Source organism: Archocentrus centrarchus, chromosome 4 (genome assembly GCF_007364275.1).
Source record: "Archocentrus centrarchus isolate MPI-CPG fArcCen1 chromosome 4, fArcCen1, whole genome shotgun sequence".
NCBI classification, from domain to species: Eukaryota; Metazoa; Chordata; class Actinopteri; order Cichliformes; family Cichlidae; genus Archocentrus; species Archocentrus centrarchus.
The window spans coordinates 21,953,111-21,965,971 of record NC_044349.1 but is presented as its reverse complement, the minus strand read 5'-3'; the positions used below and the strand labels follow the sequence as shown (position 1 = coordinate 21,965,971).

The following is a 12,861-nucleotide window of genomic DNA, read 5'->3' as shown; positions in this document are numbered from 1 at the left end:
CTTAGCCACCTCCACCAGCTCATCCAAAGGGACCCCAAGGCGTTCCCAGGCCAGCCGAGAGATAATCTCTCCAGCGTGTCCTGGGTCTACCCCGGGGCCTCCTTCTGGTAGGACGTGCCCGGAACACCTCACCCAAGAGGTGCCCAAGAGGCATGCTAGCTGAGTCAACAGTCACAGTCTCCCGTCACTGTTTGAACACTGCAGTAATGCATATCATAAACTGCTTTTATTTTTTCCTAACACTGTTCTTAACCCATCACAACACAACTCTCTCTGGTCAGAATTCATTTCACCTTCTAATTCTGAGAATAGTACATCACATTCACATGAAGCTGTAAGGCCATCGATCTTTTACTTTCAAATTTAAGATTGGGAGATGACCTGTCCCATTACCAATATCCATCTAAGCCTTGCCAATGCTCAGGAAACCAACTTATCACAACCTTTACATCACTTACAATAATCATAAGCATTTTTTAAGCATTTGCGCTAAAACTCTCAGTCCCATATTTAAAAAGGTTGTATTTTACTAAAGATAGCCCACAAACCCTACACATTTAATTACTTGTGACTTTCGTTAGCTACAGAGCAAGCAGCAGAGCACCCCTCTGACCCCGACTTTTACACCATGTACTTGCTAACCACACCACAGAGGAAAGCAGGCCTGTTGCTGGTAAAAAGCTTGAATAATTGACTTTCCTTAAAACACCAATGCTCCTAATAGGTAACAGCCATTTTATTGTGCATCAAACCAAACTTCAGATAACTATAACCATAGTGTTTAACTGCTTTTGAGCTTCGTATCCAATTCAGCAAAAATTAAAACTCAGCCTTGGTTACAGCTGCAATGTTCCTGCTTTAGTAGCAACACTTTTGAGTAAATGCCAAGTGTTACTTTTTTCACTCTTTTTTCCCCAGTCACAAAAAACTCAAATCTAACCGTAAAATCGAGGATGTTACAAGCCAGTGCAGATAAAAGATCCAAGGCCTATTATACATGCAGTCAAAAACATAAAAGCTACACTAGGCATGACTATCTATAAAAGGGATGAAAGAGGGCCATAATAGGCTCCATATGAAGAGAGACAACCAAACTGAGCTAAAACTCCTGCTATAGCTAGACCGTGCTTGGGACCTTTTCACATAGGCTTAAGTAAACATGTAATTTCTCGTTCTGAAAAGGCCTTTATAAACAGCAAGCATGGTCAGTCTGAGTACAGTAAAAGGCAATGAGTTTGTACTACCCTAATTAACAGAAATCTCCACATTTTCATGTTACTTCTGACCATCTGACACACAAAAATGCCTGCTATTTTATCTCAGTTCAGTTTATTACATTAAGAGATGTGGCATTTATTCACTCTTTACACTGCAACCCAATCATCTACGATACTTCATAATATCTGTGCAATAGATAATACACATTAATGCCACTTTAATTACCTCTTTTTCACAATCCATTTTTCCCCTCTGAGTTTCTACATCCTCACCTCAATTTAGCCAACCTCTATTTACTTTATCCTCATTCATTGGCTCTAGTAGGGCTGCATCGCAATATTTTATTATTATGACATGCATTCACTAGGTACACATTTCTATATTAGCTTTTTAAAATTTGGAAATCTCATTTAATTTTAGGAACCTTGAGATTTTTAGGGGTTTAAAAAAAAAAAAAAAAAAAAAAGTCACTAACTGGGTTTTTCTATGTTCAAAATGGGGCACTGCATGGACATTTAAAATACATTTTTGTTTACCAAACTTGAGTAAATTACACTTACAAATCAGTCTTGGTGACTTATCTTTGGGAGAACCAAACACCCTCTTTGGTTTTTGTGTGTGTGTGTGTGTGTGTGTGTGTGTGTGTGTGTGTGTGTGTAAAACTTCCACTGTTTCTGTGGATCTTTCTTAAAAATATTGATCACAAAGCAGGATTGTTAGTACAAGATGACAGTTACTTTTTAAATCAGCTTATTTTTAGTGTTAGATGCTGACACAGCTGTCTGTGAGAGCACCCTTAATATCAGGAACTCAGTATTCAGTCACCTGTGACAAACTACACACTCTCTCAAATATTCTTTGGTATGCCAATTAATTTGTGCCACTTACTGTGAAGCTTACTTAAACTCTATTTCAGTGTACAATGCAATAAACAAACAGCAAATGCCATTCAATGGAATAATGGCTCTGCTAATCTACCTTTAACACATAAAAATGTCTGAATGGCACTTCTAGCTCTCTGGAGAGGAGTCATTTCCCACAGCAGGCCACCTCAGTGAAGGCCTTTTCTAGGCTTAATTAAAATCCAACTCTTGCTCATCATTAAAGCCACGCATTTGACTGCCAGGTGTGTGTGCAAAAGAGAAAGCAGAATCTACAGAGGGACAAAATGTTTAGTAGTGGAAGCATTCTGGTTTCTGTTCAAGCTGCATACAGGTAGAGTCTGTGTAGAGAGCAAAAGAGAAACTCACTGGCCAAAATGAATTCTCAAACAACCCCCATCATCATCATCATCATCGTCTACAACCAAAACCTCTGAGGATTGCTTACATCCACTGACCTTAGCCAGTCTCCTCCATCTGCTCCCTTATGGGTGGTCTTCTAATGTGAAGAAAAAGAGCAGAAGAGCTGTTTCTCGTTAATCTTTGCGGACAAAGATGCAAGACTACAGACGCTTTGAAGAAATGCAGTAAAGATTGAACTTTAATTCAGTCCCTGGTTTGAATTCCTGGGTGAGTGGCTGCTATAAGCTATCCCGTTAGACTGAAAACACAACCTGAACCACATGAGTTCATTTTGCTTTGCATATAACATCACACGCAAATTCTGTGGTGATCTGGGTAATTTAGCTTGAGCAATCGTGGGCGCAGTTTTGCATGTGAAAGCTGTAACAACAACACAATCACACCAGTGGTTTTTTCGAGCCATCTGGTTTGTGTGTATCCAGAAGCAAGCAAGCCAGTGTAAGACAGTGAGGAACCTGCACTTACCCAGCAGGAGCAGCTTCAGCTCCCTTCTTGCGTCTCTCTTGTCTCGTCGGAGTTGCTTCTCGATCTCAGCGTTGATTCGTTTGGACTCCTTCGCCTCCTCACTCAGGCAACAAGCCATCATGGAGTCTAAAGTCATCACCGCATGAGCAGGGAAAAAAAGCCCGTCTGTCGAGGGGTGCCGGGCTTACACCTCACACAAAGAACCAGATTTAAAAAAAAAAAAAAAAAAAACACTCCACTGTGCAATAGTCCGAGTCCAACAGGTTATATCCAGACACTGATAATGGAGCTCGACAGTCTCATTGCTTGGTGCAGACTCTGGCCTCCCTTGTTGATGGTAAAACTGCTGTCAAGTGTTAAATATTTGACAGCTTAACGTTAGTCAAAATCTCGAGTAAAACCTCAGGCTACAGGGACTGTGAGCTTGTCAGAAAGAAAGCAATAAAACATGTATGCAAATATCCTGAGGGACTACCGAGGGTGCGAATAACCATTTTTTGTTCATGGACTGGTATTAGTCCGTAAACTAGCCTGAAAGCTAAACGTTGCTAATGTTATAACCAAGCTAACACGATTTATCTTCAGCGCACTTGAATTCTTGCTTATCTTAGTCAATTTTATTTATTTTTTTATACAAAACTACTAACTTCGGTCCCAGACACAGCGGGACACAACTGGCTGTCGCGACCACCACATTTGTACAATCCCTCTGCTGGTTGCCCGGCCGAGTGCAAACCTAGCCGCCCTGAAATCAACGCTCCAAGTTACGCCCGCGCAGTGACAACGAGCCCCAGTATGTCCATCCAGATAGGCTGGTTCACTACCTCGAGCCCTCCACGAACCACAGGCACCTGTGCCAATCAGTGAAAGTGTGAGCCCAGAGCAGGTATGTCTCGCAGGCTGAGGCACCAAGTGACCAGGATAGGCAGCTAAATGGGAAGGCTAATTGTTAGCTAGCTAGGTTAGCTCAGAGAGCCATCCCTGGAATTGCAGCCTAAAAAACAGCCAGAGAATCCCGTCTGCATTAATCCAGCGTCTCCCAAATAATCTCCCTAACACCAAAAGCTCCCCTCCCCAGAGTGCCAAAACGTCTTACTGGCAGTCAAACGAACCCTTGTCGTCCGAGCATTTTATCGCTCCTGGTAATTTTTTTTTTTTTTTTTTTCCTTTTCCTGGTGGTGCTGATCGCTCCTCATCACCCACTCCTCAGCTCCTGTGTGGCGCTGCCGATTTCGTCACTTGGGATATATGTGATTGATAAGAGGAAAAGCGAATCAAAACGGGGCGTGTGGGCGTTTCAGGCGGGTCTTTCCCTCACGGTTAATTTTCCAAGTTTGCTTGAGAGGAAGAAGTCATCCTGTTTGGAGGCGTGTCGGAGGAAACGACTGATATTTGACTGGATGGGCAACGCCCATCTCCTGTCAAAGACCAGCACACACACATACAGAGCTGCCTGTGTGTGCAGTCAACTATAAGAGTTTCACCAGGTCATTTATGAGACTATTCAAACAGTGAGCTGCAGGCAGTGGAAATAAACTAAGCACCTTTATATTTACTTAAGTACTGTAACTGAGTTGTGCAGTTTTAAGATGGGCTACTTGTACTTTCCTTACCTTCTTTTTAAAGCAGTTTGCATCAGTACTAACTACCTAATAAGATGTAATACATGTGACTTACATTCTGTATAACAATCCCCCTTTCAGTTTGAAACCTTATTATATTTAGTTCATCTTATGTTTGAACTTTTAGTTTAGTGGGTCTACAGAAGTACAGGTATTTTACTCAAAGGATCAGAGCATTTCTTCCACTGTGTGCACAAACATCATACCCAAAAGGTGCCTAAATTAGGAAAAATGCTTTACAGTACATATGTACTTCTTTCTGCTGCTCCCTTTAGGGGTCACCACAGCAGATCACCTTCCTCCATCTCACCCTATCCCTCGCATCCTCTTCTGTCACACCAACCCTCTTCATGTCCTCCTTCACAACATCCATGAACCTCCTCTGCGGTCATTTTCTTTTCCTCCTGCCTGACAGGTCCATATTCAGCATCTTCAGCTCTGCCACCTCCAGCTTCAGCTCCTGTCATTTTGTTAGTGCCACCATCTCCAAACCATACATCAAAGCAGGTCTCACTGACATCTTGTAAATGTTCCCTTTCACATTTGCTTCTATCTTTCTGTTAGAAATCACCCTTGACACTCATCTCCACCCACTCCAGCCTGCATGCACTCTCTTCTTCATCTCTCTTGGATGGCTGACCCCAGGTATTTAAACTCATCCACCTTCCCTATCTCTACTCCTTACAGCTTCACTGTTACACCTACTTTCTGTCTTGCTTCTACTGACTTTTATTCCTCTTCTCTCCAGTGCATATCTCCACCTCTCCAGGATCGCATCCATTTGCTCCCTACTCTCACTACAGATCAAAATATTCTCTGTAAAGATGATAGTCCACATAGACTCCTGCCTGACCTCATCTGTCAGCCTGTTTACCACCATAGCAAACAAGAAGAATCCCAGAGCCGATCTCTGATGCAATCCCATACCCACCCCCACACATCACCACTTACTGTCCTCATACGTGTCCTGCACCACCCTCACAATCTTTTCTGCCACTCCTGACTCCCTCATTTAGTACTAGAGTTCCTCTCTTGGCACTCTATCATATGCTTTCTCTAGATCCACAAAGACACAGTGCAATACCTTTTGACCTTCCCTATACTTCTCCATCAACACTCTCAGAGCAAACATCAGATCTTAGTGCTCTTTATGGGCATGAAGCCATACTGCTGCTTGCTGATCATCACTTCTTTTCTCAACCAACTTCAACAACTCTTTCCCATGTCTTCATGGTATGGCTCATCAACTTTATCCCTCTGTAGTTACTACAGTGCAGCACTTCAGCCTTGTTCTTGAAAATCTGTACCAGTACACTTCTCCGATCCTCAGGTATCCTCTCACTCTCCATGGTTCTGTTAAACAACCTGGCTAAAACCTCCACTGCCCTCTCTCTTTGGCATCTCCATACCTCCACAGGTATGTCATCTGGACCAACTTCCTTTTCCACTCTTCATCCTCTTTGTAGCTGCCCTCACATCCCCCTCTGCACTTCCTGATTCACTGTCTTCCATCCATCCTCCTCTCTCTCACTTTCTACATTCATCAGCTCCTCAAAGTACACCTTCCATCCTCTCAACACACTCTCTTCACGTTCTTGCCTCTTACAAACTTTAGGCTAGTAACTTGTTAAGTTTTATACTTTAATTTTTATACTTGAGTTTATCAGTCTGAGAGGTGGAAAAAGTATTCAGGGTCAAAATAATACCGTTAAGTACATTAAAGTAATATTATCAAAGAGTCAAAAGTCAAAATATAAATTTTCACTCATTTTCAATGGTTGTATTCTCATGTTTTCTTCTGTGCGCTGCTATAATCAATCAACATATAGGCTTGCCAAATGTTTCTGTTATTCTTAATAATATAAAACATATGATAAGTACTATACTTGAGTGAAATGTGCAATATTTTTCTCTAAAATGTAATGGAGTAGAGACACAAAATGGGATAATATAGTAGAAACACTGTGGGTAAGTAGAGGGGTGAAAATAAAGTTTACTTTGATAAATCTATCCCAAGGGAAACACCTGTGGTAGCTTTTTAGTCTGCTTTTTCTAAAGGTTTCTTGTTTCTGTTTCTGTTCATATTTCATGGATCTCTGAGTATGCAGGGATGAGGAGCGCTGTGATGGTGATGATAACAGAAGCAAAGACAAAATATTCCTTCCCTGCTCAGTGTCATCACCTTCTCAGCCGCAACCACTGTGTCTAAGCTCTTCAGCGGATGAACTGGCAGACAATGTTCTGGAGACAGGTGACATCTTGTGGGCATTAGATGTATTTGCGAGAGTCATGTTAAAAAAACAGAACAAAAACAAGTAAAACTCTTTCAAACTCATTTGATAAAATGCTGCAGTGTTTGTCAGCGCTTCCGACTGTAGCAATCGTTCTGTGTGTTTGTCCTGTTTCACCTCTTCAGACCTGGATATCTTTAATCTGATTTTGACAGAGAGAATAAATTAAGAGGCTGATGACTGAAATCTTGAGTCATACACAGCTTGAGTCATACTTTTAAATAAGCGGAACTGGATAAGCTGTGATGAGTAACTATCCCTTACAAATTAAATGATCAAAATAAAATATTTGAAAAAACAGGCGATCTCATCGCTAATTTAGGTGACTAACTGCAGTTTGCGTCTTGCAGCGTTCAAATCTGAGCTGATCTAAGCTGACTTGGTATTCACAGGAAAATCGTTACAGCCCAACCTGACTGCCCACATCTTTAATGGGCTGGAAACCTGCCAAAATCCTCCACCTACTGAAGTTACTCACAATCCTGTTCATTCACTATGAACTCAGTCAACATGCAAAACTTTTCAAATAGCAGTTCACCAATTCAGTGTCATTTTCATTAAAATACACCTCTATAAGCATTTTAGTAATGCACACAGTGTGGAAGTATGGGGAAATACATATAAAACAATCAACGACTCAAAATTTCTATTACAAAAGGAAGCAATGAGAATAGTATGCAGAGCAAATTATTATGATTCCACCACACTGCTGTTCATCCTGTTGAATACGTTAAACTTTTATGAATTAACACCCCCACACACACACACACACACACACACACCTGTTATCTGCAGATGTCCAGGATTTGTTCCACTTGAGAACAACCAATTATGAATTAAGAGGAATATTTCACTTTCAAAAACATTTATGTAACCTTTATATATATTTATGAAATACTGTTTTGTGTGGCATCGTCAGATTGTGGTTGGCTTAACAATGCATTACCTATGAGGGATAGGTGCATATAAGCTGTTGCCCATGCTTACACCATTTCTGCCTGAAATAACAAATACATTTAGATATTTTTGTCTATTGGATTTATTATTACTATTGCATATCGGTGTGCCTTTATGCTTCTTGTTTCTTCAAAGGGACGTTCAGGAATTTAACTATCTAAGGAAATGTCAATGTGCACACGATGTTAATGTGCATAGCTTCTTTATAAGTCTTGTAAATGGTAAATGGACTGGTGCTATAGCGTCGTTCCACTCAGCTGAACATTCAAAGCACTTTCTTACAACAAGTCTTATTCACCCAATCACACACATTCATACAGCACTTTTATGCATGCCCAAGCACATTCTCACACACACACACACACACACACACACACACACACACACACACACACACACACACACACACACACACACACACACACACACACACACACACACACACACACTCTGGCTGCATCAGGGTTCAGTACCTTGAGGTATTTTATTTTGCAAGGTAACAGCTCTACAATATTAGTGCAAAAACCCCAACAATCAGACGATCCCCCACGACAGGCAGTAGTGGCAAATAAAGACAAAAGTGAATAGGAGTGAGTGGAAAAGAAGTGGTCAGTGTGCAACATGGGAATTCCCCTGGAAGCCTGAGCCTATGCCAGCATAACTATGGCATGGTTCAGGGTCACCTGATCCAGCCCTAACTATAAGCTTTATCAGAAAGGAAAGTTTTAAGCCTAATCTTAAAAATAGAGAGGGTGTCTGTTTCCTGAATCCAAACCGGGAGCTGGTTTCACAGAAGAGGGGTCTGATGGCTGAAGGCTCTGCCTCCTATTCTACTTTTAGAAACTTTAGGAACTACAGTGAGCCAGCAGTTTGACAGAAAAGAGGTCTGTTGGAATAATACAGTCCTGTGAGTTCTGTAAGATATGACAGGGCTTGATTACTCAAAACTCTGTATGTGAGAAGGACTTTAAGTTTGACTGAAAATATATGAGGCAATGAAGTGAAGCTAATATGGGAGAAATATGATCTGTCTCTGTAGTCTCTGTTAGTGCGCCCGATGCAGCATTTTGGATTAACTGAAAGCTTTTCAGAGAGCTGTCAGGCTGGCCTCATCATAAGGAACTGCAATAGTGCACTTGTTTTTCAGCATCACTGTGAGACAGACTGGAGATCATTTTAATAACCTATTCATCTGGGTAGTTTGATCTATAACAAAACAGCACAATATATTAGAAGGTTCATCATTTAAAATCAGAAGTAAGCAGCTATAGCTTTAAAAGAAATAGTTTGGAGTGATGAATGCAATAATATCCAAAATGTAGTGGAGCTTGATTACTGTGGAAAGCAGCTTAGCATACACACAGTTAAATAAAGTACAAGTACTTGAGTAAACGTAGTAGACTGCATTAACTCCGATTCTACTGATCCTTTCACCAGTGTGAACAAGTGTGAACAAGAGTTTGGACAGACTCCTGTTTGTGTGTTAACCTGATGAGAAGCTGTCTGCTGCGCTCCATCGTTTTCCGTGTGTGACAGTGTGTGATAGATGCTGTCTGATTAATAATTGATCATTTTGTGTTTCCCCCAGCAGCCGGTGACATGGGGATAAAGTCTTTGTTACTGCCGCTGCCTGTAAAATCAACAAACAAGCACATAAATAATACAGGTTCTACACAAAGTGTTGCATTGTACTAAGAGAATCAGATCCATCTCTGCCAACAGGTGAACACTAACTCCCTGTAACGGGAAGCACGAGGAAGGTGATTTTTTTTCCCCCCGTTACCGTCAGTCAACAGGATTCCCCACCGCTCTACCTTTTTCTGCTTCTTTTCTCTCTTCATGGGTTCGCTCTCTTTTTTCTTGCTATTCTCTCTCTTCTTTGCGCTCTCCGTTTTTCCTAAATTGGCATTAAATACATCTTTGTCGACAGAGTTTACAAAAAAATGATATAGAAGAAGAGAAAATAAAGGAGAGAGAGAGAGAAAAAAACAAAACACCAAACACGTTTTTCAAACTACAATATTTGCACCATAATCATCTTCAGAAACAAAAATACGAAAAGCAGAAGAACTAAAACACAAACACACAATACACAAAAGAGATCACAATATGTCACGGCTTTGTTTATCTCTGTAAAAGTTCAACCTATTAATAGCAAATAAAATGCATTCCATAGCTGGTGTATATTAAAGCTTTAGTCACTTTCTGTAGTTGAAAACACTAACAAAAAAAGAAGACAACCCCCCCCCCATTCACACCTCACTCTCGCCTCACCTTGTTGCCATGGCAACGTAGGGCTCAGGCGATCTCATTATATGAAACTGTGCAAGCCTGGACAAACCGGTTCTGCCAGGTGAGACAAAAGACTGACATCCAAACAGCAGCCAAGAAGAAGGAGTGACAAAATACTTGCTGCCCTCTTCATCTTTGCTCTGAAAAACGTTTGCACTGTGAAAAACCGCTGATATTACTCCAGGGCCCTACAGGGTTTCATGATATGGTTGTAGTACTTTGGGTGTGTTCTGTTGTACTGAACAAGATCTGCAACAATTACATGTAATAATTCAGCTGTTAATATATTTATTATTCTAGTTTTTTTTTTTTTTTTTTTTTACAATAGGATAAAAGAGAATGCTTGGATTTTATTTTATTTTAATGAATGATAGATAATAAAAAAAAATCAAAAAGTGCACTAAGGACACGAAATCAATTCGAAATGTAAACGTGTGAAATTAAAACGTTTATTATATAACAACTCATTTAAAAAAGAAGAGGAAAAGAAAAAAAGAAAAGAAAAGTTTGTGATTCAGTGATTGCCACCGGGTCATCTGAAACATGAAGCTGGGGGAGCCTCTGCGGTATCTGAAACTTTATCCGCGGTCTCTGTGAAACTGTCAAAACAGACAAAAACAAGAAGTGAAAACTTCCGGTGATGCCTTTTCAAAATAATACTGTTTGTTTTACCAGGTCCTCCTGGAGCATTATACAAAATAATGAAGTAAAACATATATAATTATTTATGATTAATAACCATCACTTGCTGTGCTTTTTCTATATCAGTATGAGTTCTTGCAAGCAAAGTACTTGCAGACATTAAAAAACAAACAAACATTAAAACAGCCAAAGCTGGTGTAAATCAATGACAGGCATGCATTTTTACATTACACTTTGTTAACACATGCAGTGGTTTTTGGCAGCACTTTTCATATTGTGTACTCTGTCAGGTGTAAATGTCACGCATGAGCCCAGCTGTAAGACTCATGACCAGGTTGTTTACTTTAGAACAATATACCCAAGGAGTGGTCAGTATCAGCAATGAGTCATGTAAAGTAGGAGGCAGACACACACACACACACACACATACAGAAATGTTTGACTACTTTGCCATGCATGGTTTCAGCATCTTAAGCTTATGTTGCAGCTTTAGTGTTTAAGTGTTGTGACCATAACAGCAGGTGCTGTGGACAGATGCGATATTCTTACAGAGTTACTGTCTGCTTAAAAGTGCTGTATTTTGCCCCCACACAATCTCAATCTCAGATTATTACTTTGTGTGTCCATAATTGATTTTGAAACTTATCCTTCAATACTTTTGTGTTTAACTGTGCTGAGGAAGGCATGACTCAGCACAGACAATTCAGAGGTCTGCTTTTTTTTGTGGGCCTTTTTGTTCTTGCTCCATCAAAGGAGAGTTCACGTGAATGATTTGCTGCTGAGTAGGATGCAACAAGAATGTCGAGCAAATCGTCTGTAAATCTGAGCTCACCCTGTTCTCCTGGAAAATAACTGCATGTTTCCCATAGGTGAAGGAGAACCTATCCCGGGTGGAGGTGATCAAGTATCTCGTTGTGCTGTTTATGAGTAACAAAGGAACTATGAAATCCTTTGCAAGTTGGATGCAGCTACTGCAGTGATCCGGTCACAGTACAATACTATGGGCATGAAGAGTGAGCCAGGCCAAAGGCAAAACTCTTGATTTACCAGTCAGCCTGCATTCCTACACTCATCTACGGTTATGAAATTTGCGCAATCACCAGAAGTTCTCTTTGTAGGGTGGCTGGATTTACCAATCAGGTGAGACATTTGGAAATCCTGGAGGAGCTAAGAATGCCACACACTAAGGTGGCTCAGACACCTGCTCTGTGCATCCTTCTTTTATCAGTAGAGGCCAGCTGGCTCAGGGGCCAGCCAAGAATTTACACGAGACAGTACATCTCCTCACTGGCCTGTGAGCAGCTATGGATCCCCCACATGGAGTCGGAGGAAGTTTCTATGTACATATGGGAACTCTTGGAGGAAGTTACTAGATACATGAACACTTGGATGTCTGTTATTACTGAGACCCAGAGACAGACCCAACAGACAGAAGATGAATTAAACAGTACAAAAAATGCCTTATACAAGTTATCCTTTCAAAATATTACATACATAAAATGACATAAATCTTGCAGGCAAAATGTACATTAAATGTAGAAAATGTTCAAAATACATACATATAAATTGACCTTCAATTGAGTTGTATTTTTATGTATAATATTAGTGTGATTGATAGCATTAATAAATTTATGCACAAGCAACATTTTAACATTGTGAAGCTGCATGTTGCATGCAACATATCAATATGGGCTGCATATTTTAAATAAGTTTCCAATTTAACATATGTATTTTTACAGTTCTTTGACACTAGGGATTAGAATTTAAAGAAAAAAATCATAAATATGTTTCATGTGACAGGATAAGCCAAAGAGAATAGAAGGATTGGTTGGATAGATGGATGGATGAATGGATGGATGGATGGATGGATGTTTCTGTGGTCTATTTGGTCTGTTTTATATCCCCATAACTGTAGGTTATTAACCATAGATGATAGAGAAATCTAAAAAGCAAATAGTAACCACTTAAATAATATGCATAAAGCAGGAAAATATAAGTTTACGGTTGATGTTTCAGTTTGTTTTATATTTGAATACAAATTGTGACGACATGCTTTTATTTCGTTGGCTC

At 40.2% G+C, this 12,861-nt stretch overlaps 1 protein-coding gene across 2 annotated transcripts in view; it reads right to left on the bottom strand.

The window, feature by feature from the left end:
* Nucleotides 1–3,168, bottom strand: part of LOC115778654 (guanine nucleotide-binding protein subunit alpha-11) — a 30,401-nt gene extending 27,233 nt beyond the window's left edge. Inside the window, exon 1 of one of the 2 annotated variants that reach the window (XM_030726846.1) lies at nucleotides 2,988–3,168. In XM_030726846.1, coding sequence (XP_030582706.1) covers nucleotides 2,988–3,123 — 136 coding nt within the window. In that variant the 5' untranslated portion in view covers nucleotides 3,124–3,168. The remainder of the gene's footprint in view (nucleotides 1–2,987) is intronic. The other variant, XM_030726845.1, reaches the window with a different exon arrangement.
* Nucleotides 3,169–12,861: the final 9,693 nt, after the last annotated feature.